Here is an 18,123-nt window from a genome sequence, read left to right as displayed (position 1 = left end):
GCTACCAATTTTTCCTTAAACGGTTGGATTAGCATTTAACACCTATCACCTAAGGAAAGTTGTCGGCTCCAATAAAATAGATTCTTGATAAACTGTGAATGGATCTATTGCCTATGAATGAGAAATCCAGTTTTCAGAGCAAATTAACTTATAATCTTCAGATGAAATTTTGCAAAACACAGAAATATACAAAGAACAATAACTTACAAGCCTAATGATTTCAGAGTATTACGAACTAAAAAATACTTATCTAGTTTACAGTTGAAACACAGTGGCTATTGGCTTTACTACATTAATAGCGAATTTTGCACAAAAATTTATATAAACTTCAATCTAAAACATTAATAAATTCATTTAAACAGACAATAACTCAGAGCACAAAATTATACAAGCAACAGCCAGCCATGTTTTCAGAAGAAGATCGAACAGGAAAAAGACACAAGTTGCCAGTCACGAAGACAACGCCTCCAACATTATAGACACGTCACCAAAATATTATAATTTACAAGTTTAGAATTCATATTCTACATCTGTTCTCAATAAAACTTTATTTTGAAAATGTTATTTAAAATTTTTATATATATTCTATTTAAATAAACTGTTTATCCAGTAATTTGTTAACCCTGCCTCGGTGACATTATGGAACAATGCAACAAACATTTACGATAATAAATTCTCCATCAAAAAGTTTATCCGTCTATTGATAACTCTGACATTTACTATAAAGTTCCATAGATCTCGAATTGAAGATTCGATTCCAATGTGAGAAGAAAATGTAATATTACAAGATATGCACATGGAATATTTTATTAATATATATAATATGTTCATATACTTAGCATGAATCTCTTCTATGAAGAAACATAATGATATTGAAATTGAGGATCAGGGAATTTAACAAATATAGGCAGATGTGTGTGGAATAAACTACTCCGATAAGCGGGCCATAGACTGTTATCTATTGTGACTGCTACAATATAAAATGGCTTTTAGTTGGAACAAACGTTTTCACAGTACAGCTCAGAGATAACTTATACCCGTAAATACAAAAACAGCTTATCAATGATTCTTCTTTTGCGTTCATTATCTTTTATTGTTATCTTTTTTCTCTCGCTCAGTGAAGTGAAGAATAACAATGATATAGCCTACCCCTTCACTAGTCCGTACCTATCCTACCGTGTATACTACCATTGTAATTCCATTATGATGAGATTTCATTTTATTCGAACTCAGTTATCACAAAGTCGGAAACAACAATGTATGATGACAATAAAATGATGAAAGCCTGAATAGCAATCTGATATTGTCGTTGACTTTCCTGACAATTATTATTATAACCTAGGTACTGGCCTTATCAACAGAGTGACTCAGCGCAGTGAATGCATACAGTATAACGGTTTCATTACCATGATTTTCTGTTTTGGTGTGTTCATCTTCCTCTTCGCCTTAAATGGATTGTTGGTGGCTATTCTAAGAGTTTATTCATTTATTATGTTTGACTGATACGATTGCAGTATCAGCTGATTTTGTTCCAAACTGTATCAAATCCGGGTTCATTTCTTTGTTATTTGTTTAGCAATAAGACTCCTACTTTTGTTATAAAATCATTTTTCACTTAGGAATCATTTTATCTTTCTATTTTATTTTAAATTAAGTTTTCTGGATCTTTCTTATGTGACGGAAAGTCTTTTTTCTTACATTATTCCTTGTATAAAAGAGGCGCGGCGTGAAGTCGCAAGTTTGGTAAATAGCTTTACCCCTTTTTTTAACAAAATTTTCTTTATCTTTGTTCTCAACTTTCTTTTCATTTTCTTTTTTCTCTCTATAGTTTATACCATTATACATTTTACAGAATAGTATTATACTCTTACAGATTACTCTATGTCAGTTCTTGAATGTGATGACGATCTCATAGGCTATCATGATACAAGTGAGATAGATGATTTATTCTCATATGAACCAAAAAACTTAAGCAATAAAAAACTATTGAATTTCCTTCATACTAATATAAGAAGCCTGAATAAAAACTTTGAAGAATGGTTCATTATTTGGCTAATATAAACTTAAATTTCATATTATTGCCTTGTCAGAAACGTGGATTACGGATGATGCTCATTTTACTTACAGTCTTGAAGGATATAATGTTGTACAAAAGAAAAGTAAACACTCAAAGTGTGATGGAATATGTTTATTTGTTGATAAAAATTTTCATTTTGATATGATCGATTTGGATATTGAAGAATCAAATTCCATTTGTATGGCGTGTTCAATTGATAACATCAAATATACAATAATATTAATTTATCGCTCTCCAGCTACCAACATTAATAATTTTGTAACAAGTCTAGACGCTTGTTTAAACAGAATGAAGGACACTACCAATGTAATTCTAATGGGCGATATAAATCTTAATATTTTAGAAAACAATAGTTTAACAAATGAGTACTTGAGCACCACTACATATCAATGGATTTAAATCCTACATCAATAAACCGACAAGGATAGTCAATGGAAATGGTACCTGCATAGACCACATATTTTTTAAGGAGGGGGGAAACAATAGAGACCTGCAGCGTGGCGTGATTATTAAAACTAATATAACAGATCACTACAGTATTTCACTGCACTTGAGTGAAGCCATGAAAAAAACACGGTAACCGAGAAGTTATGGACTAAAACTGTAACTGATTTTGACGAATTAATAGCTGACTTACAGGTTGAAAACTGGTCTGATGTTTACAGCACCGAAAATATCGATCAAATGGTTACTAATTTCATTGAAAAATTGACACAACTAACACACAAAAGAACAAAAACAATCAGACTAAGTAAAAAAATAGACCACTAAAAAAATGGATAACACCCAGTCTAGTCAATGCAATCCGAGAAAGAGACAAATTACACAGGAAGCTCTCACGACAGCCAAACAATATTGAATTGCAAACCCGCTACAAAAACTACCGGAATACTTTAAATAATTTAATAAAAAGGGCAAAAATAGATTATTTTAATGAGAAGTTCGATGAACATAGGAATAACGCCAAGAAAACTTGGGAATACATTAACGAGCTGCTGGAAATAAAGAAAAAAACAAAAAGAAATAAGCCTAGATGCAGATATACTCAACGATTACTTTGCTAACGTGGGTGTATCATTTGCCAGAAAAATATCAGGAAATGCAAGTGGTATCCCAGTTCCTCGATCGCTATCAAATTCATGTCAGCACAGTATCTTTCTCAACGCCACAAACTCAAACGAAATAATGTCAATTATAAATCAGTTGAAAAACAAATCTACACCAGGACCAGATAACTTCACAGGACTTTCATAAAAAAAATTTCTCACCACATAACTGGACCCTTAGAACATATATTCAACAAATGTTTAAATGAAGGATATTTCCCAAAAAAGTTCAGAGAAGCCAGAATCATCCCAATACCTAAAACCGGAGATTTAAAAAAACCAGAAAATTATAGACCGATAAGCTTGATAAGTAACCTTTCCAAAATATTAGAAAAAATAATAAAAAACAGAATTATGAGTTTTTTAGAGAAAGAAAATATAATAAATGAAAAGCAATTTGGTTTTCAAAAAAATAAGTCTACTAAAGATGCAGTCATCCACTTGAACAAAATAATTTTTGACAATTTTAATAGCAATAGAAAAACTCTTGCAGTGTTCATGGATCTATCAAAAGCTTTTGATACGATACCTCACAATATATTATAAACAAATTAGATAGGGCTGGAATTAGAGGTGCAGCAAATGATTTATTTTCTTCATATTTGACTGAAAGGAAACAATACCTACATCTTCAGGGTCAAACTGATATTAAATATACGTCAGGTTTCGGCTTGCCTCAAGGTTCTGTGCTTTCACCAGTTCTTTTTTTGTTATATGTGAATGACCTACTCAAACTAAACCTCCAAGATTGCACACACTCTGTCTTTTGCAGATGACACTGTATTGATCTTCAGCGGCAAAAGCTGGGTAGAAACTTTCAATATAGCCAATAGAAACCTAATAATTATTAGAAAATGGCTTCAAGATCATATCCTGACTTTAAACGCTGACAAAACTAAGTATATCACCTTTTCACCCAATATAACTGGACAACCAGCAACAGATTTAAATCTTAAAATAGGGACAACAAATAATAACAATGAAAACTCTACAGATAATACAGAAGCACAAAAAACATTAGAAAGGGTTCACACGATTAAATATCTTGGTATATTATGGATCAACATTAAAATGGAACAAACACATAGATTATTTGTGCTCAAAGTTGAAATACCTCATTTACATTTTTTACAAAATAAATAAAATAAAAAACATAGACATTATACGGAAAATTTACTTTGCATACGCTCACTCATTATTTCAATATATTAATGAAGTATGGGGAGCTGCTTATGATACACATCTGAAGAATTATTTATCTTACAAAAACATATTATAAGAGCAGCATTAGGAAGACCTCGACTCTATCCTAGTAGGGACATTTTTCTTGAATTTAAGGTCCCTACAATAAGACAGAATTATATGAAAAATATAATACTCCATATCAATAAGAATAAATCTAATTTTCCTGCACACATAACACCCATAATACACGTCCTAACAATAGATTCAACACAGAACTCATTAAGCTAACCATATGCAGGCATCAATTTACCTATTATTGCAGCTACATTATAAATAAAATTCCAAACGATTTTATAGATAAACAAATGACACGTAATTTAAGCAAAAGCATAGATTATTGGATTGAGCATAACATATTCTTCAAACTAGTTGTATAAAGTAATATTGTATCCAACAAGCATTGTTACTAAAAACATTGAGCAATGGTTTTTTCATTTTCACGTTCTCGAACCAGGTATTGTAAATGTTCCCTCATCATCGTATATTTTTATGTATTCCCTGTGTGAAATATTCACTTCATGATGGCCTCAAGACGTCACAGTGGTTAATTGGATTCTACTTTGTCATATAGTATGTACTATTCTTAAGTTTTTAATTTTTTTTTCTGAGCCTTTGAGACTTTTGTATATTGCTGTAATACTTTCTTTAGCTCTTTTATTTTAATTTTTATATCGCTTCTTACTTGACCTGAATTGAAGCAGAATAATTTAACCGCAACTCACTGCAACACACAAGGACTCTTATGTTGGCAGTGCCGAATATTACATTGATTACGTTGATAATTATTGTTGTGCAAGTTACAATAAATGTATATTTTTAGGTGATTGTATATTGCATACTTTAGTGATTGTATTGTACAAATATTTGTATGTGATTTTTGGCAATAAATTCAATTCAATTCAATTCAAAATAAAACATTTCATTAATTTATTCGATACTGTACAACCATTGACTTTTCGAAATCTCTTACCAGGCTTATCCCAAAACTGTTACTGTTTCAATTTATAGCACATATGCCAAATGAAGAACGTTAATAATTTCGTATGTATTTTGTCCATTATTTGTTGTGGTGTTTTATGTCAATGTTCCGTTTTGCCAATTTGTTAATATTTTGTTGTTGTAGTAGCAACTCAGGACCCCATTGTTTCACTCTTCCTCCGTCTCAAGGCCCAGGAAGCGGGCCACCCCGCAAAAACAACCACAGGAAATTTGTTAATTTTCCTCTTATTTGGTGTGTGTTTTTTAATTAATTTGAAGTTTGAAAAAATGTAATGTGTTGCTGTTTGTTTGTAGGCTTTGCATGGGTGACGCTGGCCACAAATGACTCCTATTCTCTGGGAGCTCTGGTGCTGGCACACTCTCTCAAGCGGGTCAACACAGCTCATCAGCTGGCCATTCTCATCACTCCTGGCGTCACTGAAGCTATGAGGTACAGTATAAACTATAGTCAACCGCACGAAAATAGTCCGATGGAAATTAAAAGAGTCATGTAAACCAATATTAGTCATGTAACCAATATAACATGAAAATGTGGTCATGATTTTTGATATAATACATGATTTCGATACAGAATTTTGAGAGAAAATGAATGGCGATAACCGCACATCTATATATTGAGCTGTTTCAAAGTTAATCTCATTCAAAGATACTAATAAATCATACAAAAATGAAATAATAAATGAGAACAATTTATACAAATGAGAACAATTCAGAATAAATGAGACTGATCAAACTTTTCTGTTCAAAGTGTTTGAATAATGAACGTGAATATGAATATATGAGTATCCCTATAGATGCATAGAGAAAAGATAGCATAAGAAGATATATATCCCATGTTATAGGGCGTGTATGTTCTAAATTTCACTGTCAACTCAAGCCGACGATAGTACTAGTAGTTTTTCGTGAAGCTATGTGACGTTGGTAAAGTGAGGTCTCCTTAAGCTGGGTTTTGTTTTGTGTGTAAATGCCGTCGTCGACCGGGAGGTCACCTCTTCCTAACGACAGGGTGAGGATCTCAGATTGGGTAGATTTCAATTTGTCTAAATAACCTAAAATATTATGTTCAAATTATGATTTAATGGGGGAGGTTGAGTTTATAATGTTTTATACTTATAAATGGAAATATGTTGATATTATTAGAAATGTTTAATTCTTTAATAATAAAGACAAATAATGAAAAGTTATTTGATCAACTGTTTTACCACACTTGAAATTTGTATAATATATGAATGTCAACAATGCTTGCCGTCGTCGACTGCGGAAATTTACGCACAAATGAAAATGCACCTTTAGCAGTATTTGATTAACATTGGTGTTGCTTCCCTTGTCCATCATTCGATAAAGCAGATAGCGCTATCCTTTTCTACCTTTGCGACGTTGCCAGATGGTTTTCAACAATTTAGAGATATAATTTATTTACAAAATATTCTATCTCAATTATGAAAGTTTGTTGTCAAATCATCAATAAATATTATATTTTCAATCAATTGCGTAACTCTAGTTATACGAGACCGCAGTAGCACTTGTTTCGTGGCACTTTGCTTTGGCGCAAATGTTGCGGAGAAACAGTCGAGTTGAAATGTAGACTGTTTCCATGATCACAAGTTCCCGTAATTCTATCTCTAGTGATGTTGCGGCGCTGAATCTGTGGTTGCTGGTTGAAACGAGGCTTGCTGTTATACAATGCCACAGTTATGATCAGTAGTATCAGAAGAGAGACGGATAGGGCAAGATTCAAAATCGAGTTGTAAAAGTACCCAATAGAGTTAGAAATTAAACTTGAATTTTAAAAAAACTTTTGAAGTGAAAATGCACTTACTTTGTATAGTGACGATCGTCAACAGGTCGAAACGATCGTCACTATACAACATAAGTGCATTTCCACTTCAAAAGTTTTTTTAAAATTCAAGTTTAATTTCAACAGTGAAAAAGTATGGATATACAACAGAGAGTTAGAAACTTATAGTTTTGAATAATTTTACCTGGGAAATTAGGGATGCAGTACCTACCTTGATTTAATAATTGGGCTTGATTGATATTATTCAAATTCTGAATAATACTTATTCGTAATAAGATCTGTACCATACGTAAGTAACTACCTTGATTAGGCTTGACAGTGTTATTGTTTATTTTATTGTTGTGTTTCTTTCTATCTTTCTAGTTTTATGTTTAAGAGTTGGAAGTATTATTTAATTAGATGACGCATTCACGTACAATATACATTGTATATCTTGAATGAAGATATTGATTGATTAATTGTAGTGTTGTACCGATATTTTTGTTTTTGTTCAACTTTTATCTGATATCGATTAATTAATATGTATTGACACACATAGCTCTTATGTTTAGTTTAGGTAGCAACATTTATGTTTTATTTCTAGTTGTATAAGATATTGTTTAAATTAATCAAAACAATATGAAAACTTGTAGTAGGTACCCTTTATTATTTAAAACTTTAAAATAATACAAAGACTAGTTTCGACCATAACTTAGGTAATTTTCAAGTTGAAATGTGGAAAATAAATAAACAAGTTTATTGAGATATTGCTTACTAGTTTATAACCAAATTATTTGAATTGCAGGACACAACTGAGCGCAGTATTCAACGTGGTCAAGGAGGTGGATGTGCTTGATTCGAAAGACACAGCCAACCTGGCTTTGCTGGCGCGGCCTGAGTTGGGTATCACATTCACAAAACTGCACTGCTGGCGTCTCACGCAGTACGACAAATGCGTCTTCCTAGATGCCGATACACTTGTTAGTGCACAAATTATATTTTCTTTCATCAACTATCCAAGTTGGGTCAAGTGGAAGGAAAAATTATCTATCAAGTGTGTGATTACATTGGATGCTTATTTTAGCAAGTGCACGCGTGATTTTCGAAGTAATTATATGTACATAAGAGATGAAGAGTTTGAAAGAAATTGTGACATACATAATTATGACACAAGAAATAAGAGTAAATTTTCTGCACAAATACCACAGGACAGCTCAGTTATGCGAAAAAGCCTTCTTATATGGGTATCAAAATTATGAGTAAACTGCCGTCAGCTTTTAGAGAAAATGAGAATAAGGATATTTTCAAAAAGCTACTGAAAAAATATCTGACAAACGGGGTTTACTACAGTATTCAAGAATTTATGCATGGGGAATGAGGTTTTGGGGAGGGTTAAATTGTAATGTACATTGTATAATGTGATGTATATATGTTCAAATCAAATGGTTCTTTATTTTGACATCAATAGACTACACTAATTTGAAACAAAACAATTTTTCAATCATTAACAGTAAATAACTATACCGCATCGCATAATTTGTTTACTTTCTAATAAAGAAATAAACAATGTTTATTTATATTATTTTTTGGACAAATAGTCCTTCTCGACGATTTCCTATACGCTGTCAAGAGTCACAAGGAAGAAAATTTAATCAAATCAAACTGGTCATGCTAGACCAAGCGCGCAGATGAGAAACAATATCTGGTAAGAGCAACAGGAACATTCACACTGAACGCGTGAACTTGCTGGTTGCGTTCAGTGTGAGCAGCTACGGACAAGTCACAACGCGTTTCAATGGCTCTTCCCAGATTTTGCTTTTCGGCTTATGCATGATCTGACCTGCATTTGCACATAGCATTCAATGTGATCATACCCTAAATTACATACTTTACTCCCTGGAACAGAACTCTGCTTTCTGGCCCTAGGGATTAGAATTAATCACGTCACTTCCCTAGGGCATTTGAATAACATGTATAGCTAAATTTATTTCATTCCTGTTTGCAGATAAAAATTTTCTTAAGCAAACAGTATCGTATTTAATGACATGTAATAAAATATAGCCACCTCTAATTCAAGGCTCTGGCCTACGATATTGCAACGTCGCAGTGTAGGTCTAGAATCTAATACCTGATTGGTGAAAAAGATTTTTAAAAATACGTGAAAAAGATCTGCTGGTATTTTTTAAAATATTTTTCACCAATCATGTATTAGATTCTAGGCCTACACTGCGACGTTGCAATATTGTAGACCAGGGCCTTTTAAAACCAGGGTGGCTATGAATAAAAACTTTTAAAGTAATTTTTCATGTAACTAATGTCATTAAATAAAATTTTATTTGATAGCTTCTATATTATAACGCTTGCATTGGAAATAGGTTGGAATATCGGAGCTCTGGTGAGAAATTATCAATAGTGAGATACATGTTATAAAATCAGTGGAAATGATAGGAGAGCATTGTTGCCACTTTCACTTTTGCACCGCCTTCTATAGTAGACATAATAGCCGTGATTCAAGCTATCCTTGAACATCTGATCAGATTTGTTGAAATGTCAAGCTGTGTTGTAATTCGTGATGGTTGAAACATAGTGAAGTGGAGAAGGTAGAGTATAGCAGAGAAGGTAGATGAGAGTGATTAGATATTGCATGTATCCAAATGTCTCCGCTTCCTTCTACCGTCTACCCTACCATCGTCTTTCCAACATGTTCTGCCACATATGAATACATGCATTACTCTTCAACACTTTCAGATACGTTCTCCGCTACCTTCTACCTTCACCGCTACATTGTATTCGATTCTGAAGAAAGTCGATAGTACAGGGTTGGGCAGGGAGGTATGGATGATTTGAAATAACAGTTACACATTCATTTTTAAACGGAACTCAAAATTTATCTTTTTAATGTGTACCTTTGATGTTGCCATTATAAAAATTGAAGAGGAAAAAAATTTGGTGTGGCGCACTCACACAACTTTCCTTGCCGTTATGAAAATTGATCACACGACGCTAGTGTTCCCGCGCATCTCAAGTCTACTATTCAAAGATTTGAGCCAGCTGGTGACAGAGCAATAACTCTGGAGACACACGAGGTCTGCTATCTCTTCATAGTGAATCATTCAATAGAATCAAAAGTTGCCAACAGTTTGAAATTGGATAATCACATTTTCTCGAATTTTGAGCTTATTTTTAATTTTAGGTGAAAATGTTACTGAACATTAATTGTAGAGATTCTCATGCTCAATCTTTTCCACTCAAAAGTTTTTGTTTGAATTGTATCTGAAGCCTGATAATTGAGAATCTAAAATCACACTTTGCATTGATGGGGCGGAGCTCCTGAAATTTTTACAGATATGGGACTTGTGGCTGTTGATAGAGCTTATCGATGACTATTTCAAGTATAAATTTGATCAAAATCGTTGAAGCCGTTTTCGAGAAAATCGCGAAAAACCCTGTTTTTGACAACATTTTCGCCATTTCAGCCGCCATCTTGAATCGCATTTGATCGAAATTGTTCGTGTCGAAATCCTTATAATGTAAGGACCTTACGTCCCAAATTTCAAGTCATTCCGTTAATTGTGAGATGAGATATCGTGTACACAGACGCACACACACACACACACACACACACACACACACACACACACACACACACACACACACACACACACACACACACACACACACACACACACACACACACACACGCACACGCACACGCACACACACACACATACAGACCAATACCCAAAAACCACTTTTTTGGACTCAGGGGACCTTGAAACATATAGAAATTTAGAAATTGGGGTACCTTATTTTTTTTTTTGGAAAGCAATACTTTCCTTAACTATGGTAAAAGGGCAAGGAAAGTAATAAAACATTGGATATGTTCCAAAAATAACATATGTTTAAATGCTGTCCGTTTTTGTCCATACACTCCTGTAGACGTTGTGAGAAGTTGTCCATACTCCTCTGAAGCATTGCACGTGGTACTGTTCGAATTTCCTGAGTTATTGTTCCACTCAGGGGCTTAAAGGGTTTGTGGTTTCTTTATTTATACACGTGCTTTTAGGTAGCCCCATGAAAAATAGTCACAAGGTGACAGGTCGGGTGACCGAGGAGGCCACTCCACATCTTCACGCAACGAAATGAGGCGTCCAGGGAAGGTCTGCCTTAGAAATTCTATAGCTGCTCTCGATGAATTGGTATGTCGCCCCATCTTGTTGAAACCATACATTATTGACGTTGATACGTCGTCTTCTCAATTGTGGCAGAAAAATTCACGCAGCATAGTTACATTTTGAGATTTTGACCTTAGACCAGTTATAGAATAGACACGGCCCATTGCATATTCATACTGTAAGTCGATGAAGCCAACATCTACTGCCATATCGCCAAATCGTGTCAGCATCGGATAGAAAAAATTTCTGTAGAGTTTGTTTACATTGTTTTCCATAGCAGATTGTGTCTATTCCAGCGGGAGTTTAACATTTTAATGAATAATAATTTACATCCTTCTGAAATAGACACAATCTGAAAGTTTTCTATCCGATGATGACGTCACGATTTGGCGATATGGCAGTAGATGTTGGCTTCAGAGGCTAGACTTCCCAGCATGTCTATTCTATAACTGGTCTAAGGTTTTGACGGCACGATACGTTTTGACAGTAACGGTTCGACCGTTTTCTCGAAAAAAGTAAAGGCCAATAATTAGTTTTATGGGGCTGCCCTTAAAACACGTATATATAGACAAGCCACAAACCCTTGAAACCCTGAGTGGAACAATAGCACTGGAAATTTGAGCGGTTCCACGTGCAATGCTTCAGAGGGGTATGAACAACTTCTCACAACTTCTACAGGAGTGTATGGACAAAAACGGACAGCATTCAAAATATTTTATTTTTCGTACATAATCAATGTTTTTATTTTTTTTTCTCTTCAATTTTCAAAATTGCAACATCCAAGGTACACACTAAAAAAAAAAAGAAGAAATTTCGAGTTTCCTTAATAATGAGTGTGTAACTGTTATTTCAAATCATCCATATACCTCCCTGCCCAACCATATACGAAGTTAAGTTGCACAAGATTTGTGCATCATGTGAAAATTCCATAAATTAGAACTAGTTGACACCTAATCAACGATCCTAATTAGTAATCAGTCCACCCTAACTAATTGAAATGATAAATTTCAGTTTGAAATGACGAACCAAGATGCGCTCAATTTGAAAAACAAAACACACACCTCTTCACTAGTTCATGAATGACAAGGAACTATTTTCGGATTTATGGAGCAAGGTGCTTAAAATGTGAATTTAGTGCTTGGACAGCGCAAATAATAACATCGGACAGTAGCCGAGTATATTTAGATGAGACCTTTGATATGAGCACCTATAGTGAGAATCACTCTAAACTGTCAGCGTTTCTTTTGAATAGCATCGTATGCTTCCCATTCAAACAATACTGACAGTTTGAAGTGGATCTCTTCTATAGGTGGCACGTAGTTTGGATGAAGTCCAGATGCGATGCGCTCTGCTTTTATTTGTGATGACCTGGATTTTTATGACATGACCCACAACAAGATTTAGTTTCAAACCATGCTAATCTACTCGTAAACTATTTTCAATGCAAAAGTAAATCGGTCCACTTACAAATACACCTTGAAATAATTATTTGGAGTAGGTGTTTGTACTAGTTTTAAACCATGCTAAACTCTAGATAAACATTATTATTTCTGTTGCATAAGTAACGTGATTCACTTTCAAATACATCTTTGAAAAAAATGAAACATGCAAAATTATTTATATTGTGAATTTATATCAAAACGATGAGGCTCTTTCATTTGTCAAGCTATTGACATGTCATTGTACTATTTTGAATGAAATCTACTTGAAATTGTCAAAATCACTACTTTATTAGAACAATTAGAGATACTAGTCTCGGTAGTTCCACTATCATCAATCTCTAGTAAACTGAAAGCTTAAACATCGAGCAGCAAAATCAAGTAGTAGTAGTAGTATTTTAAAAGTAGTGTTTTAAATAAAGTTGTGTTTGGACAAATTGTTACTTCCCTTGCCCTATTACCATAGGTAAGGAAAGTATTGCTTTCCAAAAAAAATTAAGGTACCCTAATTTCAAGTTTTCTATACGTTTCAAGGTCCCCTGAGTCCAAAAACATGATTTTTGGGTGTTGGTCTGTGTGTGTGTATGTGTGTGTGTGTGTGGTGTGTGTGTGGTGTGTGTGTGTGTGTGTGGTGTGTGTATGTCTGTGAACACGATAACTCCATTCCTAATTAACCGATTGACTTGAAATTTTAAACTAAGGTCCTTATACCATGAGGATCCGAATCACTAAAAAGCCATGTTTTTCATGGTTTTCTCGAAAACGGCTCTAACGATTTTCTTCAAATTTATACCACGGATAGCTATTTATAAGCCTTATTTACTGACATGAGTCTCAATCCTGGGAAAATTTCAGGAGCTCCGTAATATTATTGAGAAAAATGGCGGATAATCACTAAAAAACCATGTTTTTCACGAGTTTCTCAAAAACGACTTGACCGATTTTTTTCAAATTCATACCCTATAAAGTTATTTATCAGCTCTATTAACTGGAATGAGTCTCCTTTCTGGGAAACTAATGGGTGTCCACCTCATCCTTGAGAAATGGACTTTGTAGCCTCCTTCTCGTGCCTGAGGTAAGTAGGTAGAGCAGTTCATAAAAAGAACACATAGTCGAGATATTTCATCTGTAGAACAGCTGTCTTGACGACTTTTAAAAAATATTCACGAATTTCACAATTTACACAAAGGAAAAAGTACTCTGAAAATAATTATACACATATACAGAAGTCTGATCGTAGTTTCAAATATGTTGCCGCCAATCGTCATAATGTTATTCCCCTAAAACATTCTCGGAAGAGGCTTATAGTTTAATGAGCAAGGAAAGTTGTGTGAGTGTACCGCACCAGATTTTTTTTTCAAAAAGGATATCTCTACCACATCAAAAAGGAAAATGTTGTATTATCATCAATGCAATTGTTGAATATTAGGCTGGCCACTAATGACAGGACATGCATAAGTCCTGTCATGTCCATGCATCGGCCCACACATGTTCATCATGCATATCAGCGAGAAGCTACTAGCAAAAAATAAACAACCAATAATAAATAAATTACACTGGAAAATTACAAATTGTAATGATAAGAAAATAATTTGTCACAAAAATGTATAATATAACATCATGATTTGTGTGTTCACTTTGGTCATTGTGTGTTCACACATGGTCACCATGCATGTCCTGTCGTTAGTGGCCAGCTTATTGTGTTGATTTTAGCCTCATTTTGTTTAAAGAAAAGAATTGTAAAAATGTTACTATATAACTATTGTTAACTACAGATCTTCCAGTTGTATTTTTCTGTCTCTGTTATTTGTTGTTTTCACACTTGTCGACCGATACTCAGAATCGTCCTCTGATTGGCTGAGATTCAGCTGTTGATGAAAATAATTATCCAATCAGAGGATAATTTTGGGAAGTTGGCCGATAATTCATAAAGGAGCGTTTAAATATTTTGTCAAGTTCAATTGAGAAATCTTTTAGTATAAAATTTATGTATTTTGCAAACTTGAAGTCAGGTATACAAGAACAGAAACTTGAATCCACTATAAATCTATAGTACACCTATGTCTCAAGTTTTGTAGATGATGTACATGTTTGACTTTGGATACAATTGAATCTTGAAGGTACAATCCAACCTAAAAAAGAGTTGAGAACAGTTGCCAGTCAATGTAGAATGTATAAAACAACAAAATAGAAACATATTATGCAAGAAAAGTATGAGAATTAAGAAGAAAATTTTGAGATTAATTGGATTTATGAATTTTTAATTATATACTTTTGAGGTTATGGAAGCTGTGTTCAAGTAACTTATTGCTCATTCAACTCAATTTTAAAATTTATATTTATATACCGGTACTTTTGAGGTTATGGAAACTGTGTTCAAGTAAACTTGACTTGAAGTAAAATTGCCCATTTAACTCAAACGTTTTAAAAAACTTGAATTCAATAAACTTGACCAAATAAATGTAAACCATACTTTAGTGTAAAAATGGCCGTTTGCTGTTTTTGACCAAGGAGGATATAGATAATATGATTTGACGTTGTAATGGTTGTATTATGATGTACTCATTTGTTACTTCAATACATTATTTAATGATTGTTTATGTTGTTAGGTTCTGCAAAACTGTGACGAACTGTTCGAAAGAGAAGAGCTGTCAGCTGCTCCCGATGGGGTTGGCCTGACTGCTTCAATTCGGGAGTGTTTGTCTACAAGCCCTCAGACGAGACCTTCAAGGCCATTTCTGATTTCGCCCTCGTGCATGGCACATTCGATGGTAATTCAATTGAACATGAACCAATTATTCTGTAAACGTTAAGAATTATAATATTGGTAGTAGTTGTGAATCATAATATTCAATTGGTCGATTGAATAAAAACTAGAATCTAGTGGCTAGCAACTAGCCATTTGTTCTAGCTACAGTAACTGGCTATACGGAGTGATTTTAAAAGGACTATTCAACTTTGAAAGCACATAAATATTTATTGAAATTACTTACAGAATTAAAAAAGGTGTCATTGTGTTAAGATGACATAGTCCTCATAACAGACTCGGCTGAAAATATGCAAACGGCGGTTACAGAACGGAATGAAACACTTAAGGAAAGAGGCATGCATGTTAATAAAGTGAAGAGCCAGGTCATGATGGTAAGGGAACTGAACACAGGTCGAGATAATTCGAAATTAAGTGCGGTAGCCAACTATTAAAGCAGACTGACAACTACTAGTACTTGGGCACAACATAAACTGCACTGCCAAGCGCAAGACTGTTCACTCAGTAGAAACATTTTGGAAAGGCTGAGATGAGTAGGAGAGTAAAATCAAAAGTTTATGTTTCAATCATTGAGCCCATCCTATTGCATGGAAGTGAAATTTGGACAGTCAATAAAAAAGAGAAAAGCCAAATAAATGCGGTGCGAATGAAATGTCTCCGAAGAATAGTTGAATAAACAAGACGAGACAGAGTGAGAAATGACCGCATAAAGAAGAATTGCACATTTAAGTGGTTGAAACAACAATTACGGCAATGAACGGATACTCTCCTGGTATGGACATCTGAGAATGGATGAAAACGGAAGCTTCGCCAATACATGGAGGCCAGGGCACAAGGCAGACGACCGACACGAAGACCACGGGTGACATGGGAGGCAACTGTTTCATGGATAGCAGCAATGAGAGGCAAGACCGTGAATCAGTTGAAGAGAATGGCTGCGGATTAGATTAGATTAGATTTCTTATTTATGTATGTTACAATATTTACTGGCTTATACACTAATTTACATTAAATGAGGGTAATGCTAATTATTCAACGAATTTTACAAAGTATCAAAGTATCAATTAATCAAAGAGAATAAAAAATAAATGCAATTAGAGATTAAATGCGGACAGAGAGCAGTGGAGAAGATGGATCCGAGGCGACCACCCAACGCTGTGAAAACGGCACATTGGGATAGATAAAGAAGAAGAAGAAGAAGAAGAAGAAGAAGAAGAAGGGGTAATTTTGTTACAAAACACTTCAAGTTTAAGGTGAGGGTGTTATTTTGGTTAGATGTGACAGCCGTGGTAATGCGACATACATCCCACCGGTAATCGATTTCTTGCCACACTCGTATCAGGCGTAATTGTGCAACCGCAGCGATCCAAATGTGATCCGATTTCAGAGATCATAAGGATTGTCTGGTAGAGGCGGAACATAAACCTTATCCTTAATAAAACCCCACAGGAAGAAATCCATCGGTTTTAAATCGGGTGAGCGAGGTGGCCATGCAATTTGCCCTGCACGGCCAATCCAACGAAGCTGAAAGCGAATGTCTAGAAAATCCCAAACTTCTCCGTGAGCTGGTGAACTGTCATGCTGAACAAGATGAAGAAGTGTCCTTTTACTTTCAGCATGACAGTGCACCAGCTCTTTCCACGGAGAAGTTTGGATTCTCTAGACATTAGCTTTCAACTTCGCTGGATTGGCCGTGCAGGGCCATTGCATGGCCACCTTGCTCACCGGATTTAACACCGATGGATTTCTTCCTGTGGGGTTTCATTAAGGATAAGATTTATGTTCTGACTCTAACAGACAATCCTTATGACCTCTGAAATCGGATCACATACGGATCACGGATCGCTGCGGTTGCACAGGCTACGCCTGATATGCTGGTACGAGTGTGGCAAGAAATCGATTACCAGTGGGTATGTATGTCGCATTACCAACGGCTGTCACATCGAACCAAAATAACACCCACAACTTAAGCTTGAAGTGTTTTCTAACAAGATGACACCTTTTTCAATTCTGTAAGTAATTTCAATAAATATTTATGTGCTTTCAAAGTTGTAAAGTCCTTTAATAATCACTCTGTATAGTGACTGCAGATGCAACTATAGTGAGGTCCACGTTATAATGACAGTATTTGATAAACTTTGATGTTGCTATCCTTCTCTATCATTCGACAAAGCAGGTAGTACTATCCTTTTCTAGCTCCGCAACGATGCCAAATCTGTTTGTGACAGTGTAGAAATATAATTAATTAAGGCAGAGAATCGGCAACGCTGTTCTTCTGTCTTTATCCACTGCCATTATAAAGTGGACCTTACTATAGGAGTAATCTCATATTTCCGGAATATCTAGGGTATGATCAAACTGGATGATCACATGATCACGTGAAATCATGCATGAACAAGCGCACATATGAGCACACGATCTGGAAAGAACAATAGGAACACTCACACTGAACGCGTGCACTTGCTGGTTGCGTTCAGTGTGAGCAGCTACAGGCACGTCACAACAAAGTGTTTCTATGGCACTTTCCAGATTTTGTTT

At 34.7% G+C, this 18,123-nt stretch overlaps 1 protein-coding gene across 1 annotated transcript; it reads left to right on the top strand.

Moving 5' to 3' along the window:
- The first annotated feature begins 5,684 nt into the window (after positions 1-5,684).
- Positions 5,685-15,634, top strand: LOC120355720 (glycogenin-1-like). Its single transcript, XM_039444371.1, is given in 4 exon segments — positions 5,685-5,857; positions 8,010-8,184; positions 15,428-15,482; positions 15,485-15,634. Coding segments are annotated over 4 exon segments (528 nt in total). The 5' UTR covers positions 5,685-5,699; the 3' UTR covers positions 15,625-15,634.
- The last annotated feature ends 2,489 nt before the right edge of the window (positions 15,635-18,123 follow it).

This window comes from Nilaparvata lugens, unplaced genomic scaffold (assembly GCF_014356525.2).
Source record: "Nilaparvata lugens isolate BPH unplaced genomic scaffold, ASM1435652v1 scaffold4440, whole genome shotgun sequence".
In the NCBI taxonomy this organism is placed as follows: domain Eukaryota; kingdom Metazoa; phylum Arthropoda; class Insecta; order Hemiptera; family Delphacidae; genus Nilaparvata; species Nilaparvata lugens.
This window is presented reverse-complemented; position numbering and strand designations above follow the sequence as displayed.